Below are 27,841 nucleotides of genomic sequence, written 5' to 3' on the forward strand. Positions count from 1 at the left end.
ACAAATTATTCTCTCATTGAGTTCACTTGATGCATAATGTTTTCAATCAGTTTGACATTAATTCTTTTCAATACAGAATCTCCTTCATAAACTTGGCCCTTTCGCTTTTTTCTTGTCAACTTGTCACCATGTCTTATTGAGGAAAAACCCCATTCTTCTTCTAATGAAGTACAGGTTCTTTTCTTAGAATAGGTTTTATCTGATACCATTTTGGTTTGGCTTAATTCTTTTTTGTTTTGATTGTTTTAGAAAATGGACAACGTTTTGTGGTCGGAATTAACTTTTGTAAATATTTGATTTTCACAGCTGTTTTTTCTGGTAGTCACATTATTGACAGGTCTCATCGGCCCACTAATGAAGGTTGTTTTATTTGTTAAGTGGTTTTTTAACAATATGTTTTTATCTCTTCCTTATTTGGTAGACAGTTAAGGTACCGAGCCTCCTTCCTTGTTCGTTTTAGAATTACTCGTTTACGAATGTTTACCCTGTTTTTTGTAATCCATTAAGCACTGCGCTCCACACAAAACTTTGAATCGACCAGTCAACTTTCATGAAACTTATTTGTCAACAAAATACTCTGTGGAGGTTTCTAGTTTTTCCAAGATATGCTATGTTCTCGTAAGAAACTTTTTCAATCAAAATCTTGTACGATCTTATAAGATCTGTTCACTTAGGGTCTTAGTTATTTAACTATAAAGCTATTTCAGAATATTGTTATAATATCATACAATCATCATTCTAAGATTTGATAAGATCAGATAAGATCAGATCAGATTTTTAAAAGTTGTTCACAAGGACTGACCCAGATCCATCAAATACCATGGGAAAGTCACCAAGCTTAGGTCAGAGACAAAAATGACCTCAGATCGGACCGTCTAATTCCGAAATTTTCAACGACCAGTCCAGTATTTGGTGTGGATTAGCAATTGGCAATGACTTGTAATTTTTGCTTGCGAATCCCATTGTGGACCTGAATTGCATCTGATGATATAGGATCTAATTTTTAGCCTCAACATATGAAAGCTTAGAATACTAGCTTTCAACATCATTTAAAAAATACAAGATGAGGATACTTCCCAAATGTTGGGTGATCTTGCTTGGAGCACAAATTGTATATCTTACGCAGACAAAACCTTAAACTTATGTTGGACATTATTATTGTGACTGTTTGCCAAATCGAAGCTGATCGCAACTTTCCACTTCAGTTAAGGTATTTTGGAAACTTTAACCGTCATTTTTTTAATTAAAAGGAAAAGGATATTTATCTCTCTTGTCATTTAGAAAGCTTAAAAGGTGCTTTTTGAGAACTGTAAATGAAATTTTTAGGTTTTGAAGAGCAAACAATTGAGTGCATATTTCCCAACGAGAAAAACAGTTTTAGCAAAAAAAGACTTCTTGATGAATTTTGTCGATAGAGCTAAAAACCTATGCTGGTATTTTTTACTACATGTCTTCTGCAAGATCATTGAAGCGCCTATCAAAAAAATTGATAGAAAAATAATTTTTATTCTTAATCGGTTTCTTTTTTCCTGTTTCTTTAAAAAAGGGGGTATTTTTGCTTCATTTGATTTATATAGAAGCTGATTGCGACAGTGGTAAAATTTTGTCGTACAAATCCTGCTAAAAACGTTGTGAAAACTCTACAGCAAAGTTGTTGGGATGTCAAATGAGAGCGTAGTTGATTTCATTCTTGTTGGTAATTGATGAATTTATCGCTGACAATCAAAAACGTCGATCTTCTCAACAATTCATCCAAGTATTACAAAAGCGTCGCCAATTGTGAAGCAAACGTTCGGTTTCCTACGGTTGCTTGGCTTCCATTGTTTAACGTAAAACTTGAGTTTAAAAATGTTTCAGAAGACATCATATAGATAATATATTTTCAATCGTAAATTTTTGTAGCACTCAGGGATCTAGTTCTGATTTATAAAAAAAATGAAAGGGGGTTGACTGCAGGCATTTTAGATATCTCAAAGTAGCGAATATCAAAATTGAAAATGTGAAAAAAGCAGAAAACGTATTCTTTTCTAAATTCTAGAGTTGTTTTTGCAACCAATTCTTTATTTCTCAGCAGAAACAGTTTTTTCTTCTCAGACAACTGGAGACATACAGTAGCCATTTCAAGAAATGAACATCTAACCAATCAAAACAAATACTTAAAAAAGATGCAAATCTCTGCTGATCTTCTTTTGTGTTCTTCATATTGTCTGAGCAGATCGTTTCAACTGAACTCTTCTGGATTGATGACAAACCCAAGAACTTGACTGTTAGCGAATTTTGGGACCACTGGGTCGAAAATAATAATGCAATTGTATTACATAATTTTTTTATGAAATTGTTAAGAAAACTATTTTTCCTTCTCCGTATTTCGAAATTGCTTTTCGAACTTATCATCTTTGCCAGTGTTTGGAAGGCACTATAAATTTAAAAAAAAAACAAATATTTCTCATTTTGAAAATCCTCATATGAAGAACACGCTTTTCTTTGAAAGAAGAAAAAGTAATTTTCTTTTCATTTCAGCTAAACAAATAAACAAAATTATTAACATTTACTATTTTTTTAAAGGTGCATTTACTTGAAATAGTGAAAGTGCCAAAACATAAAAATAACTGATGACCAATGCTTCTCAACGCTATTTTAAGAGAGCCTACAAGATTTATTTTTTACCGTTTCTCTAAATGTTAGAAACAATCAAAGGCTGAGCGCAAAAACTGTCACAAATTATGAAAAATAGAAAAATTAATTGAAAATTGCTGAAAGTGCGGTTCAAATTTATTCAAAATGGAAAAACGTCAATTGAATCTGGCTGTTAACAAACATTTCTGCGCGATTTAAGAAAAAAAATGATTTGGCCGATCATGCTTATGAAACATCAAAAATAACAAAATATTATGAAAGTTCTGAGAAATTTTATTTCAAACTATGTCGTCAATTATTTGGTCACCGATGCAATAGGTTCAAAAGTCACGCCTAATTGTCCATAAAAAAATCAAGACCTTAATGATTTTTACGCTTCTTGAGTAAAGATCAAGTGCTAAAAACAAAATCTTTCATATGTTTTTTTTTGGTGCCGGTGTTAAAATGTGTGTGTTTTTGTGTGTGTATGTGTGTGTGTGTTTGTGTGTGTTTATTTGCGTGTGTGTGTGTGTGTGTGTGTGTTTGTGTGTGTTTGTGTTGTGTGTGTGTGTAAGTGTGTGAGTGTGTGTGTGTGTGTGTGTGTGTGTGTGCTTGTGTGTGTGTGTGTGTGTGTGTGTGTGTGTGTGTGTGTGTGTGTGCGTGTGTGTGTGTGTGGGCGGGCGCGCGCGCACGCACGCTCGCTTCATACCAAAAAATTACAATTTAATCTAGCTTTTCAAGAATCTGTTGTACTCACATTCGCCTTATGTAAAAGGTCTGCTCCACACTCCATGAAATGGTAAAATATTTCCAGTTGGTTGTCAGCCACAATGTAGAATAGAGGCGTCCAACCTGAGCTCTGAAAATATTAAAAACTGCTGAAGAGCTGGAAAACAGGAACGTTCTGAGATTCCATCGAAAACATCACTTATCAGATGAAATAAATATTCAAAGCTGCATAATTCGGGTCTAAGAAATAAACCACCACAGAATCATAACCCAGTCTGGTTTTAAGGAAATTAGCCCTCTATGAAATAAAACTCCGGTCATAGTAGTTTCATAACTAATCCCAAGGGCCGCTAAGGCATGCTCATCATAGCCTTTAGGCCTTTTTTCCGTGGGAAAATTTTTCCTTTGGAGCAATCTCGGTCAATATTGACCCAGGAGCTATTATATCGCTCAGTATTGCAGTTACCAAACACCCCGGGATAGTGATATAAACTTATGTCGACAATCTGGCACGTAACGGAATTAACTAAATTTTTTGAAAAAGCCTTTTTGACTTAGGTATCGAAAGGTTTCCAAGAACGTTCACCCTGAAATCTGGGATAACGTACCTTGTCCTGGGTTCTGAGAGCCGGATTCCCCCTCTGAATCAAAGGCAGGTATCTGAACATGGTAGACCATTCCCCATTTTTGGCAAGTTTCAAAAGAAGGTATTCATCAATCTGGATAACTTCTTCCTCCTTCTCTTCTTCTGCAACTTCAGTATCGTCTACGGCGGCCTCGGTCAGGGCGCTTTTCTGGGGGGCAGGAGCTGGATTCGGGTTATCTTCCAGCATTATTAATGGTTAAATCTCCACTGTTTAACTAGGCTTTGATTAATAAAGTTATCATCAAATCAGTAGTTTTAATAATTTATCAGGTTCACCATAAATCGGTCATCAACGAACGAGAATGATGAACGATGTCGAATCAAAACTTATAAAAAGTGCGTTTATTTCATCACTTATCTTGAAAGATCTTAGAACTAAAGCGACTCTATTTGCCTATTTCAATGAACTCGTAAATTTGGCATCAATTTTTGACAGTTGAGGTCGTTGTTAGCTCAAATTATTCCAGAAAATTACAAAAATTACAAAAAAATTGGTCAAGAGAATTATTTAGGGAAAGATCTTTCAAAATAGGAGATTAATATACCACGCGGAAAACATAATTTTTCTTTTATACAAGTTTATTTGCAGAACTCGTATGATAAAGTTAATTGCAGAACTTTAACTAATTCTAACTAACGCAAAACGTACCATACGATTGCTAATTTCAAATTTAATAACTAGCAAACCAATACAGAAAAAAGCTTGCAGTTTATTAGTTTGATTAATTGTTTACCAAAGAGCTGCACAAAATTTTTCACATTGCATATTTTTGGTAGTTTATATTTTTGATTATGTGAGTTATAGATTATATTTGACCAGTAGTTATCGAGACCACAAACTGTTTATCTTCATGCTTGCTTGAATCTGCCTGTCATTAATTACTTTAATAATAAATTAACTAATGCTTAGATGAAAAGTAACCAACATTGAATAGATCAATCTTGACAGCCACTCTTGTAAAAAATCTGTTTCCAAAAAAATTATTCACCAAAGTTTTGCATTAATCCGTGTTCACAAGATTCCTCTTGTAGTATCTCGCAAGTGTCAATTTTTAACGAAAAAAGAGTTTCCGTAGGTCCACCATATTTATTTCTCACAACCGAAGCAAAAGTTTCCTGATTTAACTTTTAGAAGCTATAATTTGAGCAAACCAGAGTTTTGGTTTTTCACTGTGACACGAAATCCAATTTGCCCAGATTAAGCGATTTTAAAGATTTTTCAAAAAATTAAAGCGATCACTTGAATTGTCAAGCCTGGAAATTTTTCGACAAGCCTTTGTAGTTTTGAAAAGGATTGGAATATGAAAAACTTCATGAGACAAAAACAAAGTTTCTTGCCATCAAGCAAACATTTGGAACTAAAATCTTGACGGGAGAATTGGACCGAAAACAATAAAAACATACTTCAAATAAAACTAGAAACTGATTTAGTCTTGGTTTAGTCAACATCCATGAAAAATTAAAATAATCCTTCAAGGTCCAATGATAACGATTGCTAAACACAACTTTAATGCTCAAACCAAATTTTCCGCTTTTCTGCATTAAACACGTTGAGATTAAAACTGAATTCTTTCATTTGGATATTTTGTAGCTCACTGCTGATTGATGAACACAAAAACTAGTAAAATTAACTGAAGTCCTCACCCATTGGGTGACATCCAAACAAGGAAGGGCTCCCCTCTCATAAAGTGAGTCCGATATCAGCTGAGGTTAGTGAAATCTTGAACCGGACTTTCCTGACCCTCCCATTGGGCATAGCGGCGTAATTGGATGCGACAGTCCCCATCGTTTGTGACTTAAAATCACGAATCTCTTGTAATCAGCGATGCAGCTGAGCCACGCATGGCACTTATTTAGACCGCTTGACTGAGGCTAATGAAGACTACTGATAGGCCTGCGGGTTGGAAACCTCTGTTATCAGATAAAAAGAGCAATTTTTTTCAATGTTTTCCGCGTTGTTTCGGATAGTCCTCCAACAGTTTCTAATGGCAATGAAATGAGTTGGATGCCCATATCGCTGCACTTCTGGTAATAAAGGACAATCTTTCTGTACTCCGCTAGGGTTAGAGCAAAACCACATGTCCTCGCCACATCTAAGATAAAACTGGCTTGCAGTGGTGACGTAATAAGGACGCCTAAAATTGCCGGCCGTCATGCTCTAAAACTGGACAAATACAGGTCACATGGTTTTGAATTGTTTTCCGGCAGAAGATGTTTTTGCTCACATAATGACAACCAGAATACATAATGTAGTCAAAGGTCTCTAAAAGACATTGTTTTTAATATAATTTGTTGAATTGCATGAAAAACTGTCGACTGTCTTTTTTAAGTTTTGCAACATTTTTCTCTTTAAAGCTGCAAAAAGTACGGTAGATGATATAAGCAAATGAGTAAATCAGTGATGAAATGTGCATCGTCTAGATTAAGTAGACCCAAGATGTATGTTCGTTCTTTAGGAAGACCAGAAAATTTTCAGGCTGTTTTCAGTTGGCCATCTAAACCAGTCGTTTAAGCGCAAAGTTCAAAAAAATGTTTTTGAAAACAACCAACTTCCTGTGACTCAAACCAGTGCGTATACACTCAGCTAATTGAAAAAGTTAGTTTATATCTCATAGGACGCAATTAAAGACTTTCATTATCCTTAATATGTCAGACGACTACAAAAGTTGGCAAAAACGAAAACAAAAAGTAATCATTTTAATTTAACAAGAAAACGATGAAGTAGAATTTAAAAAATATGAGCTGCTCATAAAGAACAAAAATTATCTCCAATAGGTCTTTTTTCAGCGCCAAATGTGCCTTCTCATTAAGAAGATAACGTGGAAGGGAAAAATTTCAGATCAGAAATTGGCATAAATCCAACATCATAATATTCCTATGAAAAAGCATAATATCAAGGCCAAGAAGCCATTAATTAAAAATCAAACCGTTACACAAATTATATTTTGGTTTGCTAGAAAGGGCCAAGCTGTAACCTCTTCTTGCAGAAGCCAAGCTACAAAGTCGGAAGAAATAAGATCAGAATGATGAAGCAAAAAATTTCATTGATTTGTTTAAGCCAAGAGCTTTCAAGAGAGACAAAAAGCAGACTAGCTTGCACATGCGTAGGAAGCCAGAATTACTGTTTGTTGACGAAAACAAATGGTCAAAGCCATTAAATATGAGCACTTCTCTGAAGACGTAATATATTGATCTAACTCCATTTTTGTAAATGGGATGTATTTCTATTTAGTATTTCTTTTTGAATCATTCAGTTGTGATTCAGTTCAGTAATGAACGTAAAATTAAATTTGCAAAAATACCATGAAAGATTCAGCGCTCCAATATAGGCCGAATAATCATTGGTTGTAGGAATCCAAGATGAGTCAAAACCTAGCACCGATTTAGCTTCGCGTCCAACAAAAAAAAAACAATTGTTCCATGCGTTTGCAAAAAAAACGTTTTCAAAAAAACACAGGATCTTTATGAAACAGGCAACAAAAAGAACCACAAAAATCTTCCGGTATCGAAAGTTCATTGAACACTTATGAAAACACATTCCTAAGCCCTAAAGACGTCCGTCAAAACATAACCATCAGCACCAATACTTTGCTTGAACCATCGGAAACTTTATGTAATCTGCCAAAAATTAGACTAAACCGCTTGCCGACGACAATAAAAACAAAAATTTGGAACAACAAAAGTAGGTTTCTGATTAAAAAAAACAATCGAAAGTAACTAAAACCGTTAGCTATAAACTGAAATCCTAAAATGGTTCTTTTGCGCATTCTTTCAATGCAATTTAGAATTATCTTTAAAGGATCATTAGAAAGGGAATAAATTAAAACCCCAAATATAGGCAAATATTCAAAAATCACAAAACTCCTATCAAGTTTTGTAGTAAGGAAGCCAGGAAACCACTAGTTAAAAATAACACCATTATGAGATTTTTTGGAATCATTCGGCGTATCTTTTTGCCTTTATTTTTTGAGACTAAGCTGCATGTAGACAGAAAAATGATTTAAAAAACTGGCAAACTTCAAAACTTCGCTTACTTTTTCTTAAAACAAATATATTCAAAGTCCTATGAGGCAGTCGATAACAACTGAAATCTTTGCAAAAGTTCTATAGTAATCTATAGCTTTCAATGAAATCAATTGATAATTTGGTTATGAAAGCGAAGTCCGAGCTGCAAAAAAGATGACATATGAATGCTAAACCAGAAAAATCAATTAAAATTTACGAAAACAAATGATCTAAGCCATTTAAATATGAGCTCTTCTCTGAAGACGTAATATACTGATTTGACTCCTTTTTTCGTAAATGGGATGTATTTCTATTTAGTATTTCTTTTTGAATCATTCAGTTGTGATTCAGTTCAGTAATGAACGTAAAATTAAAATTGCAAAAATACTTTGAAAGATTCAGCGCCCCAATATAATCCGAAAAAGCATTGGTTGTAGTAATCCAAGATGCGTCAAAACCTAGCACCGATTTTGCTTCGCGTCCAACGAATAAAATTGTTCCATGCGTTTGCAGAAAAAAAAACAATTAGCAACTATAATTATTCAAAAATATTTAAAAAATACATTATTCATTTTGTACAATTATTGAGTTAATTTTCCAAAAACGTGGCTAAATTGTTAAGACTCGTTTAGAAAACAAAAGTAGGATTGTCTTTTTCTGGGGTCTTCAAAGATTTTGGAAGCTTATGTTAGGCCTCTACTTCCTGCGTACTTAAACAAAGTGGTATAAAAAGGGTATTTGGAGCCATTTTTATTTAAAGAAAATGTGAAATTCGAATTTTTTTTCTAAAATTAATAATGAAAGGACTCGAGTGAAACTAAGCCACAAGCTTCCATTATCACTAAAAGTAAACTCAAAAATAATGTTTTCACCAATTCAAAAAATATTTGGCAAAATTGGCCAAAATTTGTCAAAAAATAGGGAAAATATGAATAAAACCAACGGAAATCCGTCTACTATTCACAAAACTTTGAACCTCGATAACTCCTTGTAAAAAATGAAAATCAAAAAATGTTTTAATTCCGTATTCAACGCTGTGTTGCGCTTTCTTATGATACCAGTCTCAATTCTCTGCGATTAATATATCGATCGGCCAAAATTTACTGACCCGAAAAAACCCATTTGAGTAAATAGTTTATCTCTCCCACAAAAGTGGGGTCGAAACAATTTTATAACGTGGCGACTAAAAAATTTCAGACTCAACAAGCTCAGTTTTGAAACAAACCAGAGGTAATTTCCAAAATTTAGAGTAGCAGACAAATGTTAGATGAGACACAAAGATTTTGGTTGAGATTCTTTGATCAAATGCCGTTTATTGAAACAAAAAGCACTCATTCTGTGTCTATGAAAAAGAATGACTTTTTTTAAGATCACTTAGCAAGTTCAATGGTTCTTTTTCAGATGGAATAAAGATTCGTCGATTTTTTTCTTTTCAATTATTCGGGAAAATACAGAGATTTTTTTCTTACGTAGGTTAACAATCAATTTTTTTGTCAGTTTGTCAAAATATACTGATCTTAAAGTCCCACAAATTAAGAAGCGCTCACTATCATTCGCAAGGTTTTCCTTTTTCTGCTATGAAGGCTTGCATAATTAATATTTTTAATGGCGCATTTATCTTTTTATCTTAAAAAACAGCATTAATTTTGGCCAAACCATCCAATATATCTTGAGCCATTAAGCAAGATTTGTAATTGAATTGAGTTTTTTAAGGCCTTGTGTTTTGAACGCAATTAACCAATTTTCGATCAAAATGGTATCTTATTATCTGAATATTCTTAGTATTCATCGAAAAATCAAGATTTCAGTAAGCTTCCTAAGAATTTAACAGTGCTCAAAACTACCTTAAAAGCAATGAGCGCCGAGAAGTTATTAAGTACATACATTTTTGAAACGATATCTAATCAAAAACGCAACATCTGCTTAACACTCCCGGAAGAGATCTTTTAAACTTCTTTTATTGGCCAAAATTGGAGAAGAAAAAAAGAACTTCTATATATAGACTTGACTTTGATCTAAAGTCGCTCACAAAGACATATGAACAAACCAATGATAATTCCCACCTTTTCCCATGTTCCTTTATCGGCAACCCATCAACTCTGAACCCGGGTGGTCTCAAAACGACACTTTGGTCACGCTAAATATTATAATCTCATTTTTGGCGCTTATTTTCATACAGTGATCAATTTAAGACCTTCATATGATGAACTACGATCACTTTTGATTTTTTTAAAATGAAAGCTATGATGCCTTTTTTTCAATCACAGACACAAAAACATTTGATCATTTTTTATTTCACATTCCTTTGCCCGCGTCGCATTTGACTAAAATGAAAAGAAACCTCAAAATAAAACTCAAAAGAATCAAAGAAAGTGCTCCAAGTATTACAAGCTCGCATTCATTTAATTTCTTTCAGCGATTAATTCACGAAAAAAAATCTTACCAAATTTTAGCTAATTGATACGCCATACGAGACAACCAGAGATATTCAAAAAAAATTAGAGGCCAACCAAATTTAATCTAATTTAAAATTGTCATTTTTCGATTCGAAACTTGCTGAAAAAATATGGGTTACGGCGGGTTTTACAACACGAAGCCCAAAAGTGAAGAACCGGAAGACACGAAATATGAGGAGCCTTTTACAGGATACGTAAGAAATCATTCTTTTCTAATATTTTTTATCAAAAAGATTTTGGGTTGAAAACGGAAACAAATTAATCTAGTGATTTATAACTTTGAGTTTTTTTAATAAAAATAATTAGTTGAGTGTACGTTTTTTTTTATTTTGGCGTGATGAGTTGTAAAAGTGACAAAAAATATTCTACGATTTTATCATTTTTATTTATCAATGATTTTTTTATAAAGCAAAAATCTAATTTGGGACAAAAATTATATCATAGAACAAAACGTTAAATTGATAACTTTTAGTGTTGCTCACATTTTAGTCCCCATCGTGTATATAGTCCCCAACGTATGATCAACGTATAGTCAGCCCCATATTTGTACCACAATTGTGGGCTATAATTGTGTGGGTTGGTGTGGGGGGGGGGGGGTGGTGGGGGGGGGGTGGTGGGGGGGGGCTATAATGGGAAAGGCCCAATTATTATATTAAGAAGTTGAAGCAATTTAAGATTTTATCAAATTCATTTAATTTTTGTTAGTTGAAGTTTCTCTTTCAGGTGGAGTGGCAGCTTCCTTTCGAGGACTTGGAAAGTGAGAGACTAATTGGGAACCGGATCATGATCATTGTCTGGCTCTCCGTCGCTCTAGCACTTGGCCTTCCTGGAAATATTTTGGGTAGCTGTACCATTATAAACAAAAATATATTGTATCTTGCATCCCGGAGGTTGGTGGCAGAGTAAATCAGCGCTGAATCAGTCTAAAGACATTCTGTTTTTTAGGATGGCAAGTACTCTGTTCATGTCCCAATTTACACGGGCTAGTCTTGATTTTTGAGTAAAATTTACTGCATGAAAAATAATATGCTCAGCTTAACTCCCGCAAACAAGGTTTGATTTTTCTGCGCTTCGAACTTCCGCGTGGGTACTTGTAATATTTAATTTGCGTAGCAAGTCGTAACCACTAAGCTAAATGGGCTTTGTGGTAATTGCCTACAAACTAGCATATATATAAATAGTGTGTATTCTACTATAGTAATTACTAGTTACAAGCTACAAAAGTATGACCTTACTCTGCTCAGACTTAATTTTGGGATATGAGTAATTTTCAGACTGTACAGGATTAGCCAAGTTTAGCCTGGGCTAACTCCATGACCTCAATATAATCATAATGAAGAAGAACTGAACAAAGAAACTTAAAATATTCTGGAGATGCACTGTTTCAGAACTGAATTAATCTTATACACTTGAAATGTGCTGGTTAAGCGCTGAAAAGCTCTGCGACTCAAGTCCGGGATTCTATTAAGAAATATGAACGATGAAATTTTTGTTATTCCAAAAAAACCCCGATGGTTACTGTTGACTTTGTTGAGACTTATTTCTGGCCATTTCTCACATTTAGCCTTTTGACTAAGACTTAGTTTCAGCGTCCAAGATTTCTTTCGATCATTAAACTTGGGGTGCTTTAAAACTCAATCTGCATACAAAATGCCGTCTAGATATTCCAATACGAGACAAACAACGAAAGTGTAAAAATTGCAACGCTAGAACTCTAGACATCAACGGTGGCCGTACGTTCACTTTCTTGCAGCGGCAGAGGTAATGACCGTGCAGGGCATGATTGCAAAAAAGATTGTCTTCTTTCGGCTTTTTTGTATGGAAACATTTTGCATGTTGTAGAGAAAAGAACATAAATTCATAAAACAAAAGCAGACCAGGTGAATTTTCTATATATTCCTGGACTGCGGACCAACAAGCTGCTTCTGGCGTTACCTTGACTTTGTTGCTCAAATTGACCAAAACCTCCAATGCAGCATTGAAGTCTGTTTTTACAATCAATATTGCAGAAGGGCTGAAGTAAAAAGCTCATTTTGTAAAATCAAAAATGCACTGGAATTTTTGAGTGGTTTCTCGTCTGCTTTGAAGACCACCTTAAAATAAATGGCTGTTTTTATCAGACATTCGCAATTTCTTTTTTCAAGGACTGTTGGTGGCCTACAGTAGAATTTCTTAGTCTTTTTCTGGCGTTGTTAACAGAGGTTAATTTCTATGATTCGTAGATTGCGTTGTTTAATTATTTTTCATCTTCCTGATGACATATATGGTGTACGTTTTTTTTGCATCTGATTACAAATTGTTTTGCAAACTCTTAACAAGTCATTCTCTGATAAAAGGACAGATTGCTTTGCTTGATTATAAAACGAAACATCTTCAAAAATTTGCAGACAATCGAAGAATTTTTGTAAAAAAGTCGAGGTTAATTAAAGCTAAAACATATATAAATATGCATTAAAGAATTCATTAAAAAAGTCTGTTTTAAAAACAGAAACTGAAAAAGTTCAGTTGAAGTTCAGAGATTGCCAGCTGGGATAAGACAGCTTAACTGTTATAGTTCAATGAAATTGCTTAGACAATCAACTTTGAAACATCACTGAATTTTTACATGATATTCGTAGGGAGGAAATTTTGATCAAAGTAATTGATTTTCGTGGCTTATTACCTGTCATTTTACCACAAAAAGTTTTTAACTTAAGTTATTCTGTTAAATTTTGATATGATCTCAAGTTCTGTTATTTTTCAATTCGATGAAAATCATATAGATTTTTACAAATAACTATAAGTGCATGCTTGCAGATATATTGTGACGGATAGTTTCGCCTGGTGATTTCTCTACGCAAACAAAACCAAATCTTTGTTTGCTCGTGATTGATGTTTAAACTGCGTTCATGGGTTGAGATAAACAGGACTTCTAATTCTAGCATGCATCAACAAACTCATAGTGAAAGTCTTTTTCGTCTGATGACTAAAAAGCAGACCTCTGATAATTACCGAGCTAAATTCTGACTAATAACGGAGTAATTTCTGATCCTTAGCAAGGTAAACTTCAACTTGATGATCCTTAATCGTTGAGCACTCTTTAAAGTTCCTATCCTCAGAAAGTCAAACTGTAATCATTAACAAACTTGGTTTTGTAAATGAGAAAGCTAAACTAATTCGGATTAATATGGAGATTATTTCGGATCATTACTGAGCTAATGTCTGATCACAATAAGGTAAGTTCTGGGCACTAACGAGCTAAACTCTGATCGTAAACAAGTTCAATTCTGAAAATTAACGAGCTTTTTTGTGATATTTAACGAGCTCAAATCAAATATTTTTTATTGTAATTGATTCTAAGTAGCGAGCGAATGGTGATTCTGGGGACGAGATACATCAAGCAGCGATCAGAAAAGATAATCAGAAAGTGTTATCAAGATTTGTCAAGATTTTGTCAAGAGTTGTCAAGAAATTTTTTTGTGTTATCTTTATAAGATCTTACCCAGATCTTATCAAGATTTACCATGAAATGTTGTTGTTTCAAGTTCTTGGCAAGATGTTTCGAGCTTTGCAAGAAGTGTTAAGATCAGGCATGTCTTATCAAGGTGTATAAATTTCGATTCACTGAGGGTTTAATTTTAGTGATTGCGTCGATAAGTCTGATCAAAGCACTGCGGCAGACACCCCACCTGTTGCTGGTCAATTTAGCTGTTGCCGATCTGGGTGGTATGATGCGTGGGTGTTTCATGCTTTTGGGTTCCCTCTACGGGGACACTCCCTACCGTGAAAACCCACTTCTGTGTGAAATCAATGGAATGATCTGTACTCTGGCTTGCTGCGGAAGTCTGTGGACAATGATGTTTATTGCAATCAACAGGTAACCAGTCAATTGAGAATCGGGCCGGGGGGGGGTCCGGAAGAGTCAAGATCCAAACTGAAATGACATCTAATCTTTGGGATCTCTGATCACTATGGAACTCTGTGCTCAATTTACATAAGCTATCCAGTCGCAAAATGAACAAAAGGTTAAAACAGAGATCGAAAGATGGAGGTCTGATCAGAGTTCATGTCCGTCTGGACCTCAAACTCGGCACGATCGCCACTGCCGACCATAATAGATCCCACAATCAGAGCGCTTAGATACCCTGTCTACGACTCAATTCCGGGTCTAATTCGAGTTGCCGCCTAATTTGAGCCGCAGACAGGGCATCTAAGCAAGCTAGAATTCTGGGATCTTGTGGTACAATAGTACATATTTAGTTTGAGTTCATTAATTTGGTGCAACCAATTTAGTTCAATTTCTGTTTAACTTAATTTAGTTCAATTTCCCTATCTTAATTTGTTAATTTATTCAGTATAATTTTGAAGATCAAATCCTATGATTTCATACTTGTTAATTTGTTTATATCCTATGCATGATCTTTTGTCTGTTCACCTTGTCTCGTGATTGTAAGTTGCCGCAATTTAGTAATGTTATCTTGTGAACAAATTGTAAATCAGTTTTGTTAATCTTGCCTAATTTCATTCTTCTCAATTTCGTAATTCAAAATAGTTGACTCTCTCTCTTAACTAGATTTCGATTCGCTAAAGTCTAAATTCAGACGCATCTAAAATTTGGTATCTTTCGCTAAGCGAAATACCCGATAACTAGTCAAACGTGATTTCGCTCCGCCAAATCAGCCTAAACTTTGTAACTCAAATAGTCAATATTTGAATAACAAAATAAAGCCTGAATTCGCTCCGCCAATTCACTCTTAAATTGGCCGAAGTAAAGAACGCTAATTGGCACTACGAAACAATTCAAATCTACAGATTGCAAATCTGTACGACATGGCGCAGTCAGCTCGAGAATCGAGAAAAACACCGCTGTCGATAGAGCCATTTTGGGAACGACCAACCTCAGACCCACCAATCAGATGGGAGAAAAGGAGAATTCAATTAAAACTAGCGATTCTCGCTCGTGAGAACATAACTATAGACACATTGCTTCAACCCAAACCATCGACAGTTCGCCTGCCAGTGGAACCGAAGTACGAAATGCCGATTGACGACACAACCGGGGAAGCAGAAAGAGAACGCAGAGTAAGAAACAACCAGCTGAAGCTACAATGGGAACTAAAGTGTCAAAAAATAACCGAAGCGGGAATACTATGTGGGGAGCGTCCTTGGAATTTGTGTGATCAGAAATGCGTGTCTCTGTTGTACCTAAGTATTGGTACTGAAGGAAGACGACTATTAACACAAAAATTCCCGCACGACAACATTTACGATTTGACTACCCTAAAACTCTGGGAAATGATGGAGATTGCCTTTATTCGCCCAAGAAACATCGCATTCGATAGATTTGTGTTCTTCTCTCGGAAGCAAAAGAAGGGCGAAACCGTAGAGCAATTCTACAGCATCTTAAAAGAACTGGCTGAAAATTGTGACTTTGAAAACCGTGAAGAAGCCATCATCAGGGACATTTTCATCACTAACATGCTAGACGATGACATTCAGCGGGAACTTCTAAGGGACACAGTTGAACCAGAGAGGGCACTCAGCATTGCAGTAAACATGGAAATGGGTAATCAGAATCAGCAAAGAATTTCATCCAATAACGGAGCAACTGGCAGTACGGTAAACACAGTACACCAATTCAATCGATTTCGCGGCGCGGGAGTACGAGGACCCCAATCAAGCAGAACAGTCACAAACCGTGCATCCATTGGACAATGCCGTGGTTGTGGTCAAGTCTGGACACCTACACATCGTCAGATTTGCCCCGCAATGGGTAAGAAATGTAATCACTGTGGTTTGCAAAACCATTTCGCTAAAGTTTGTCGTCCAAGACTTAATTCTACAAGAAACACTCAACAAACTAATCGCATTAACAATATAGATACGGCAGAAATATCTAATCAAAATTCTAGCCAAGAAAGTCTAAACGTCAATTATATCAATTATAATGCGCAAATCAATTCAGACTATGATTCTTCGGATGATAATTACGTCGCCACTGTTGAAAATACGAGTTCCCCAAATTTGACACTGAAAAATTTAACATTAACAATTGGAAACACAAACTGTGATTTACTTCTAGACTCTGGTAGTGGTTGTACCATTATTAATATGTCACTCGCAAGAGAAATAATGTTCAATTGTGCTCAATCACAATGGTCGGAGAAAAGACCATTGGAATTGAAGTCATTTTCGATTGATATCGTCCAACCTCTTGGCACTTTGAAAACGCCGGTAAAATGCAATGATTGGAGTATACAGAAGGCAAAAATAACAGTTGTATCCGATGGATTTATACCAATATTAGGACGGGACCTTTTTGACCAGTTAGGTATTACAATTTCTCAGAAGCCTTGCCCGCAATCTGAAGTTAGTAAAATAGATCCACCTTGTGCAATCAAGAAATCAATGGCAAAGGAATTTCCTGATTTGATCTCCCGAATTAGGAAATCAAAAAACCACACGGTCAATTCAAAATTTCACAAAAATTATCGAGTAATACATCAAAAAGGACGAAAAGTACCCATTCACCTCCAACCGAAAGTGAAAATTGAATTAGAAAAACTGTTAAACGAAGGACATATCGAAAAGTTAAACAACTGTTCAGATCAATTTTTCATATCTCCGATTGTCATTACGGTAAAAAAGGACAAGTCAATCAAAATAGCACTTGATTCAAAAATCCTAAACAAAGCTATTCATAAAAACAAGTATCAAATGCCTAATATCGATTCGCTAATTCAAACGATCTCACAAACACAGACAACGGCGCCGCAAAATCAAACCACAGAGTCAAACAACGATCTCGCAGTGCCAATGGAATTACCGACTTCAAGCATCATTATCGCGGAGCCACCAAGCAGACCGAAGAGAAAAGCAGCCACGAAAGCATCTGCAGCGCTAATCCCTTCAAAGAGAAAACATTCTGCCATATCGACCACAGAATCGGATGAATCTGTGACTCCAATTCAATCATGCCCTCCCACAACACCAAGTACTGCAGCAATTGGAAAACAGAAGAGACGGCAAAATATTAAAAAAACAACAAATCGAAAACAAGTCCATAATCTCTGCAATACAAACTGCTGCAGCACAATCCAATCAAGAGGAGTCAAACTTCACAGTCGGCCCATGCTCCCCAACAACTTCCTATCCCACGCAATTCTACGTTTCTCCGAATTATGAGGAACCAGAGTTGTCTATGACAGTTGGCGAAGCGGAGAGATATTATGAAAGCGAAAGCGATTAATGAGTAAAACTGATCATTCAAAACTCTGATTAAAACATTACAGTATTAATTATTTAACAAGTACATATTGATTACTAATTTTCTGATAAATAACATGTTATTTATTTCCGCCAAGGGGGAAATGTGGTACAATAGTACATATTTAGTTTGAGTTCATTAATTTGGTGCAACCAATTTAGTTCAATTTCTGTTTAACTTAATTTAGTTCAATTTCCCTATTTTAATTTGTTCATTTATTCAGTATAATTTTGAAGATCAAATCCTATGATTTCATACTTGTTAATTTGTTTATATCCTATGCATGATCTTTTGTCTGTTCACCTTGTCTCGTGATTGTAAGTTGCCGCAATTTAGTAATGTTATCTTGTGAACAAATTGTAAATCAGTTTTGTTAATCTTGCCTAATTTCATTCTTCTCAATTTCGTAATTCAAAATAATTGACTCTCTCTCTTAACTAGATTTCGATTCGCTAAAGTCTAAATTCAGACGCATCTAAAATTTGGTATCTTTCGCTAAGCGAAATACCCGATAACTAGTCAAACGTGATTTCGCTCCGCCAAATCAGCCTAAACTTTGTAACTCAAATAGTCAATATTTGAATAACAAAATAAAGCCTGAATTCGCTCCGCCAATTCACTCTTAAATTGGCCGAAGTAAAGAACGCTAATTGGCACTACGAAACAATTCAAATCTACAGATTGCAAATCTGTACGACAGATCTATTACAGTCTGTAGTGGCTATGGTCTTTCTTGCGTTAGCTAAGGCAAGAATGCGGGCCACGTCGATGTGGGTTGTTGAATACCTCAACGCCCAAACTCATATTTGGGTCAAAGCTGTGGCATGGGATTTTGCCGGGCAAACGTCTGTTTCTGATCATTTTGTCTCATATGCCTAAACTTTGGTTACTAAAAAACAAAAATATTTCCTAAAATTTCCATTTTTTCAGGTACACGTACGTGTGCAGAAACAGTCTCTACACCAGAATTTTTACCCTAAAAGGAACCCTGGCATCCATTTGTCTCATCTGGACTTTCACTCTGGCTGTTGACCTCCCTCGACTTTTGGGTTTCGGAGGTCACGCATACAGTGGTCTGTATCTGTTCTGCAGTGGGTATGTCCAGGAGGGTGCTTGGTGGTTCAATGTCGGGTTCTACACTATCATGGCTTTGGTTGTGCCTATGATTGTGATCACAATTTGCTATGCAAAGATTTGGAGATTGGCGTCAAGAAGTAAGAAAAAGTCTTTCAGCATCACTTCGATTAATTAATCTTATTTGAGGAAGCAAGCTTAGAATTTATACTAAAGAGTTGCCTAAAAACGGAACAGCAGGCCAAATAATGTCCTCGTTGATGCTACATTAATATCTAGAAAAAGATTTGTAGTTTTCTTACTCAATATTAAATCATTAAAATTAATGGTAAGTTTCCAAATCAACTCTAACTATTATCAGTTCCTTTATTGCTATTCTTCCTTTCCCTTTTTTACAATTTGAACTTTGACCTGTAGACACGATTCACACAATTTTGAAAGACGTTTGCTTTTCTTGGCAAAGTGTCAGAGAAAAAGCTGTATTTGCAACATGGAACAAACTTCATCTGTTTAGGTTCCGCTGCTCTTGACAACGTGAGCAAAAGACGTCAAAGAGAACAACGGCAGTTATTGGTGTCTCTGGTGGCCATTTACTTGACGTTCCTGGTCACGTGGATGCCATATGCATTTTTGGTTCTTGTTCTCGGACTCAAAGTCGAGGTGTACGCACGGATGCCTATGGGTTAGTTCTACGATTCTATATTTACTTAAGGTTTAACATTTATACTTTTAACACTTTTATTTATACTTTTAACACTTTAAACTCAAACACAGTTTAACACTTTTATTATTTTTGAATAATCTTGGATATGGTATCCAAGAAGTGTGTAATGATGGTCAATTCGGCAATTCGGGGAGGGGGGGTGTAAGCAGTGTAGAAATTGAATTCCTATTTTTTTCAGTTTTAACTTAGCAGATGCAATTACTGTGAAAAGGAAACAGTACCCGTTTCCAACCCTTATCTCTGAGCTGGAAAGCTTAAGTGGAATAACTTAATACACCTTTAGTTTGAAAGCCCAGAAATTTGAAGTTCAATTATCATCAAATCTCAAGTTCTTTTTTGTCGAGTTAACTGAATTTTCATGTTGGTTGCCTTATATAGTGTTGCTTAATATAGCTTTGACACAAATCCATCTTAAGATTGGTTTATACATATATTAAATTTGGTTTTGATTTAAACATTTTACAAGGTTGTCTCAAAGGCTCCTGCTCTAGTCCGTAAACCTGAACAAAACAATGCAAAAATACGCGAGTAATTTTTTGTTTTTTCAGCTTCAACTCATGAAAACTAAAAAACGCGTGAATTTGTCAGTGTTATTGGTTTTATACGTTAAAAAAATTGTTATACTTGATTTTTGTACATGTGAAAGCATGGGTTAAAAAACGGAATAAATTGCCGGTTTCTTGTACGAGAATTGATGGTTTTGATGATATTATAGTCAAACCTTATGATAGCAATTTCCTCAACTACTGCTGTAAATCTTTAAACATTTTTCAAGAATTGATTAAGAATTTTCCCTTAGCTCGTTCATTATGTCGCCAATCTTACTTTCTGAGCACAAAAAATTGGGATCTATTCTGTTTTGCCCCCCTCCCCCTAGCTTAGTGAGCTTATTTTTTCAGCCCCCCCCCCCCGGCGCACGTTCTATTTTTTTACATAGTAACGTGCTATATAACAAAATATGATTTGTAACTGCGGGCGTAAAAAACACTGAGGGCAAAATAGAATAGATCCCAAAATTGCTTGCTGACGTCAGCATTGTCCGCTCCCCCATGTTTTATGATTAGGCATTGTAAGCTTTCGCGGACAACAGTGAAAGTGATGTAAACCATTGCAAACTTACTCATAATTGGGAATATTTGTCACTAATATTCACGATCGGTTATTTCTCATCTATTTGCATCGAAATTTGACCATATTTCTTCAACGCTAGAAGTGGTTGAAAATTTCGTCACTCTTGTTCGCAAACGCGGACTCTCTGAATTTGTAGGATTTGCGAAGTAATGTTGACAAATTTTTTGAACGGATTAAAAATTTCTGGTCAATTTTACAAAATTTTGCAGAAAATATTGCAGAACGCTGATAGAGAGGCAGTTCAATTAAGTCTGAACCTGGCTACCGTTTCCTACGAGTGAAAACCAAACAATAACAACACTGCAGAACATAACGCCAGGCGTTTTTGGGTTCGATATTTTCGCAATACTATCTGTAAAAGCTTAGTGCCCTACTTTTAGGGCACTCTTGAAACATTTTCACTGACATATTAGCACATAAATTACAAATTTTCTCACTTGCTCTACAATTTTTTTCAGAATTTTTCCTGCTTCTGGACTTGTGGGCTCACAGCAATGCTGCAATCAACTTTTTCATCTACGGAGCAACTCACAGCGGTTTCAGAAAGGCATACAAACACCTTCTGGCTAAAGTCATCCCATGCTACAATCCAAAAATTGGGAATCCTACTCTTCACTCGAAATCAGCTCCCGGAAGAAAATCGGGAACAGCGTATGACGAGACTAGGGAAACTTAAAGTTTCAATAATAATTCCTCTGTTCTTTTGTAACAGCCCAGGTTTGGACCTCGATTTATGATAGGATATTGTTAAGCCCAAAGTGCACAAGAGCAAAATTTTTATCCACGTAAGTTTAGATCGACAAGAAAATATGGATCTATTATGTTCCCCCCCCCCCCCAGCTTAGTGAGCATAAATTTTTTATGACCCCCCAGGCGCACGTGCTATTTCTTAAATAGTAACGTGCTATATAACAACATAAAATTTGTAACTGGGGGTCATAAAAAACACTGGGGGGCGAAACAGAATAGATCCGAAAATAAATTACACCCCCTCACCCCCTCAACTCCCCCCCCCCTTAGTGGGCATGTAACGTGTCAACCCCCTTTACGTAAAAATATCATAATGGGGACTATACTCCAGCGGTGGGAGGCTATAATGGGAAAGAGCCAATTGGTTTTTTTTTTCAATTCACATTATTTAAATAAGGTTCATCAAAAAAAAGTTAAAGTCAAAACCTGGGAGAACTCGAACACCAACCCCTGTGTTTTAGTTTTAAAATTCTTCACCCAAGTTCAATTAGCGGACGATACACTTTTCCTATATTTTCCTCAGACGCTAACCCTTATTTCTATCGGTCACTTCGATAGTTATTAGTTCTCATTTAACCTAGCATCGGTTATCCTGCTCGTTAAATTTCAAAAAAAAACTTCTTTCCTTACTTTAGTTCTAAAAATTTCTACCTAACTTTTCTTTAAATGAGCTTTTAAAATGATATCTAGCGTGAAAACACTCATTTGTGCACACTTATCGGAATTGCGCACTTAATTCATAATTTACTTGTTTCGCAGAAAAGTGAAATTGAGCTTTTTAAATTAACACAAAAATTATATCAAATGGCAACTTCATATTACTGAAAACACAAAAATCGGTTAAAAATGTACAAATCTGAATCGAGGTGCATTTTTAACCCTGTCAGTCCATAAAGTACAATTGTTAGCACAGTCAGTCCAAAGATTTTTAAACCTTTTGCTAAGCACTTCGATAATATTTTCAGAATTACACATGTGAAACAAGTTTTCGTTCGTTTTCCATAATCTAATGCTATAAATCAACTCGAAATGAAATGACACGAAACACACAATGATAATTATGCGGAAGATTCCTATTATCAAATTTAAAAAAATACAAAGAATCATTTAAATAAAGAGTCCGTTACAATTTACACTTCTCATGTAATTCCTCGCAAAGCTGCAAAAAAATGAATTTTTGGGCAAACTGAGATAAATACTTAAAAAAGTTTGGCCACGAAGTGCATCATTTAGTTCTAAAAAAAACACTTCGTCATTGAGGGCCACAAATTACGTCAGCCAAAAAGAAAATTTTTTTTTCTTGAAGATATTCCAAACTAAAAAATAAAAAATTAGCCGAATGAACGCCGAATGCGCTTGCCCCTATTTACCAGACATAGAACTGTTCATAGTCAAAAATTCATTTATCTGAGCACATGAGAAGAACTTCTATAGCTCAGCGAAAAAAGCTTACTGTCAAACAATTTAACTCACAATCTTTTTAAATTCAAAACGCCGCCTGACCACAAGTTGGTTCCGGTCAAAAACCCCAAAAAACCATAACACTCATAAAGTCGTATTTTGAGCGACAGTGCTTTTCCAGTCATTTCCAGTCATTTAAACATGCATCTGAAACAGTAAACTACGAATAAAAACATCTTCACCTAATTGAAGACAGAGAAAAAGTTTTCTATATACAACCAAGGGATCGCGTAGCTAAATAGAAAACGAAGCAGTTTTCAAAACAGTCATTTAGTTAAAACTGCTACAATAGACAATCAAACTGCAATCTTTGCGTCAAAATGTTTTTTTTCTTAACAATAGCAGCCAAAACACTAAACCCAACTGAAAGAAAATTCCATTCATTCCTTTAAAGTGAGATCATTGGACCTGCATAATTGCATCAGTATAATGGCATCATGTAAAATAAATATAATTCAACAAATTAACTAAATTCCAGGCAAAAATGTATAAATTTTCAAACCTCCAAATCATTACGTCAGAACAAAAAATTAAATACACATTAACAACAGAAATCATCTCGAATTTTTATTTGGAACAAAGTTGCCAAGAGCAAAAATCAACCCAAGGGAAACTAACACAAAATTTTTATCAAACGGCAACTTTCTATTATTGAAAACACAAAAGTCAGTTAAAATGTACAAACTAAATCAATGTTAAATATTAAAACCTGTAGGTCCATTAACGTCAATTTCTAAAAATTTTTAAAATTTTGCTTAAAACTTCAAAAATTATTTTCAAAAATTCACTTGTTTCATTGAGGGTCAGAAAATACTTCAGCTAATGTGAAGTTTTGTTTCTCTAGGATATTCCTAATTCAAAATATAAAAATTATCCAATTGGAAGACAGAAGGGCGAAAACGCTTACCCCTATTTAATTTCCCGGCAAAAAATTATTCCCAGTCAAAAATCCATAAATCTGAGCGCAGGAGAAAAGTTAATCTAGCTCAGAGAAAATTAGTTTACTGCTAAGGACTTTAACTCACACTCTTTTTTGAGTCAAAGCGGCGACTGAGCACAAGGTACCTCCAGTAGAAAATCCCAAAAAACTAAAACCCTCATTAAAAAGCCAGCCAATAATTAAATTTTAAATTCTCTGAACTGTAAAAAAAACAAATCTGACAACCGTAATAACTTCCAGCAAATGCTTAGCGGCCAAAACGAAACACGAATTTCAAAGTTTAAACAAAAAAATCTTATTCAAAAAGACGACACAATAGATTTTGGTTTTCTCTATGGGTGTGTGTTACATAAGAAAATTCTGCACCAAATTATACTCCTTGCTTTCAAAAATTTTTCATATTCCTACCAACCTAATTTGATTTTACCTCTCGTCTAGTGAGTTCATACAAAACCCTTTTACTTTTAATTCATTCTTCTCACATAAATCGGGAAGTTCAGTTGTTCTCTCCAGTCGCTTTTTCAGCCGATATTGACAGGTACGTAGGAACGTAACAAATTGCCATTGGTTCAGTAATTTAGTGGAATAGCGACGGTAAAGTCACTACGCTCTAAACTCAGTACCCACTAGTGATATTGGAATCGCAGCACGATTCCAATTCTTAATGATTCAACCCAATTGTTTTACGAAAACTCAGATGCCCTAAAAGAGTATCATGTGGAGCAGTCAGTCAGCATCCAAAGAATGTGCCCTTTTTTGATTGAACCCTTCTGTGAAAAAACGACTTTGCAATGCCTTTTGCGTTGGCGAAGGATGGCGTGTGATGCCGAAGTTGGCTATCCTTGCTAAATAAAGCATTTCAATCAATAGTCTCAGAAAAGCTCCGCAGGAGAATAGGACGCGCCCACCAGAAGAAATGTATGCAAAAGTATGGAAAATAGTACTGCCTAAAGCAGGCGGGATCGACGGATAAGAAACGAAAAACTGAAAGAACACGTGGTTGAACAGATATCAAAAGATTGAAGTTGCACGACTCCTATGTGGAGATTACCCAGGGGCCCACGGAAAATTTTTGTCAGTAAGGCCGTTTCTTTGTCATGCTTAAGTTCAAGTATTTTCTTCCCGGGAGTTAAACTATTATATCAACAAAATTACTACCAATAATGACATCATTACGACATATATGCGAAGCAACGAAACATCACCTTTGACCGCTATGTTCATCTTACTCAAAGATAACTTAACGGAGAATCCATAAAAAAAATTATACGGTAATTTCCGGGAGCTTTCACCAAAATGCAACTTTGGAAGCAACGACTAGTCTATAATCCGTGACGTTTGCATAGCCAAAATGCTGGTTGAAGACATACAACACGAGTTACCTATAGAAACGACAACACACAAAAAGTACTGAAAATAGCAATAAAAACAGAAATGGGGATCCACAATCACCTGAAAGTCTCCAGTAATTCTGTATTTACAGTACCATCTGCAACAGACTTTTCGGTAAACAATTTAAAATAAAAAATAAAACAATTACTGATCGCCTGCGAAAGATTAATCTAAGGAAATCAACTCAAAGTCCAACACATGGATCTTGAATCTCCAACAGAATGGCCAGTCAGAGAAAAAACAGAAAAAGAAGTCGGCCATAAAGAAGCATTTTTGTAAGGGTTGTCGAAACTGTATAAAAATGAAAACCAAAAACCCAAGTGAAGGATCAAGTGGACGATGAAAAACCCGAAGCCACCACGGTCAGAACTTCAATCGAAGATCAAGTAAACGCAATCGGTCACCAAGTGACGACTCAAATTATTTGGGAATCAAAAACCGGCAAATTATGATTTAGACTACAACAAAACAAAGTACAGTTGCGTCGCTTTCATTTCAAACAACCAGAACTTACAAGAGTTAAAAATTCTAAATATTTTAGTATCACTTGGAAATGTCGAAACAAAAATATTGCTGGTTTCTGGTAGTGTTAACAATGAATCACAAAACTCCATTTAACGCGGTGGCCAATTGAACAAAATACAGTTTTTGTATGAAGACTCCAATAACGCAGGCACTGAAAACATTTTGAAATGAAGCAATAAAAATTGCGGGCGTAATTGTTACAACGGTAAATTACAGGCACTGGAAAGCTGAAAACGTTAAATTAACTGTAATTGAAGATGGTCATTGACCTATTTCAGAGATCTCTTCCAACAATTAGGTCTCTTCTTATATCAATCAAGACAAATATATATATATATATATATATAGATATATATATATATATATATATATATATATATATATATATATAAATATATATATATATATATATATATAAATATGTATATGTATTTGTGTATATATATATATATATATATATATATATATATATATATATATAAGTGTTTGTGTGTGTGTTTGTGTATATATATGTAAATAAATACATATTTTTATATAGATAGATAGATATAAACAGAAGGTCAATCAAAGACAACGTACTAACAAAAAGTAAATATCAAAAATTTTCCTGACATCATCTCTCGTATTGGTAGTTTTCGTAAACACATTGTCAAATCAAAATTTCACAAAATTTTCACAACCACGCATCAAAAAACTCGCGTTCCTCTAAATCATCAAAATCTGGTTAAATTTGATCTTGAAAAATATATGAACAGAAAGTACAACATGAGATTAGACAGCTGTTCTGATCAAAAACAATTATTCTCCTGACACTTATCACCGTGAAAAGAATTGAATCTGTTAAATTAGCTCTGGACTCTAAAGTAATAAATGAATCCTTTCCAAAAACAAATATTAGATGTCAAACTTTGACAATCTATTAAATACAAAACAAAAAAAAAATTAGTTCGCAAGCAACAGATGGGACAGCGTTTTTAACAACTTTGCTTTTGTAATACGCTTTCAGCTTATTAAATTTAGATCTGGAAGCGTCACGCCATTGCAACTTCAACGAAATCAGCGGTGATTACACTTGCTGATATCACATTATGACAGAGTTTTTTGTTTCAACTGGTATGATGGCAGTTTTCCAAAAAGTAATGGACTACACTTTCCTCGGCTTAAAAATACATTTCTTTAAACGATATATTGATTGTTAGACGAGGATGCAAAGAGAATTACTTAAAGCTATTTTTTATTCAATTCCTAAAAACTTTGACGATCATTTTCTCCGAAATAATCGTCCTATATGTCACTTTACAAAAACAAAATCTGAAAGGCTTGATTAAAAATTCAATTAATCTAGGATATCACCAGCAATTCCAAATTTTTCAGCACATAAAAAACTTCAAACAACTACGATCAATATTAGGTTCAGGACAATATTTTGGAAAACAACATTCCCCATCGCTCACAATTATGTCACCCATTGTGTCCACTCCTTAAAAACTACAAAGATTGATCAGATTGATAAATTGGATACACGCTTCAAACACATTAAAAGTCAGGTTGCAAAAGCAACAAAAAATACACAGTCTAATTCTAACTCGGAGACCCGGATCAACGCGATGCTTCTCGCATTGGATGGCATACAGTAGCTTTCGCAACACGTTTCCTAAAATCCAATGAGCAGAAATGTTTTGTCATATGAATTGAAGCTTTTAGGATGTGTTTGGTCGGTTGAAAGTTTTAAATATCATCTTTTCGGAAAATCCTCTACCGTAAAAACTGATCACCCGGCTTTTTACCAATCATGAAAGAATATCGATCTGATAAACTTTTTAACATTAGATTGACACGTTGAGTTGATCATTTACTGTCATTCGATTTTTTCATTGAACTCATGCAAAACTGGAACGTGTTGACTATATTTCGCCCCAACCAAAGCAGGAAGTAAAACTGCTACGAAATATGATGTCGAATTTGTGGTTATTACAATTAGCCGCATTCCTGACGCGATTGCAATGATCTAGATCATTTCCTCACAACCAGTCTGTCAAATACAACACTTTAACGCGGTAAAAGGCGAAAATTCCTTTCGCGCCTATAGTAACCAGTTCTGAATTGTTTTTTGCCCTTAACAGCCGCACAACGCAGATGACTCTTT

The 27,841-nt window shown here is 35.1% G+C and overlaps 2 protein-coding genes across 8 annotated transcripts in view; one reads left to right on the plus strand and one right to left on the minus strand.

The window, feature by feature from the left end:
• Nucleotides 1-27,841, minus strand: part of LOC142354422 (uncharacterized) — a 203,213-nt gene that overhangs the window by 154,981 nt on the left and 20,391 nt on the right. For 2 of the 7 annotated variants that reach the window (XM_075406708.1, XM_075406714.1), the window contains exons 1-3: nucleotides 4,537-4,707; nucleotides 3,954-4,317; nucleotides 3,374-3,475 (exon numbers count right to left, since the gene is read on the minus strand). The exons of 3 other annotated variants lie outside the window; for them this stretch is intronic. In XM_075406708.1, coding sequence (XP_075262823.1) covers nucleotides 3,374-3,475; nucleotides 3,954-4,178 — 327 coding nt within the window. In that variant the 5' untranslated portion in view covers nucleotides 4,179-4,317; nucleotides 4,537-4,707. Of the gene's footprint in view, nucleotides 1-3,373; nucleotides 3,476-3,953; nucleotides 4,350-4,536; nucleotides 4,708-27,841 lie in introns of those variants that run through there. 2 more of the 7 variants (XM_075406709.1, XM_075406710.1) reach the window with 2 other exon arrangements.
• Nucleotides 13,357-21,347, plus strand: LOC142354434 (melatonin receptor type 1C-like). The gene is made up of 5 exons (XM_075406728.1): nucleotides 13,357-13,491; nucleotides 14,074-14,308; nucleotides 18,629-18,912; nucleotides 19,287-19,454; nucleotides 21,086-21,347. The coding sequence occupies exons 2-5, from the start codon at nucleotides 14,160-14,162 to the stop codon at nucleotides 21,301-21,303; spliced, it is 819 nt and encodes a 272-aa protein (XP_075262843.1). The 5' UTR covers nucleotides 13,357-13,491; nucleotides 14,074-14,159; the 3' UTR covers nucleotides 21,304-21,347.

This window comes from Convolutriloba macropyga, chromosome 15, assembly GCF_964194025.1.
Source record: "Convolutriloba macropyga chromosome 15, txConMacr16.3, whole genome shotgun sequence".
NCBI classification, from domain to species: Eukaryota; Metazoa; Xenacoelomorpha; order Acoela; family Convolutidae; genus Convolutriloba; species Convolutriloba macropyga.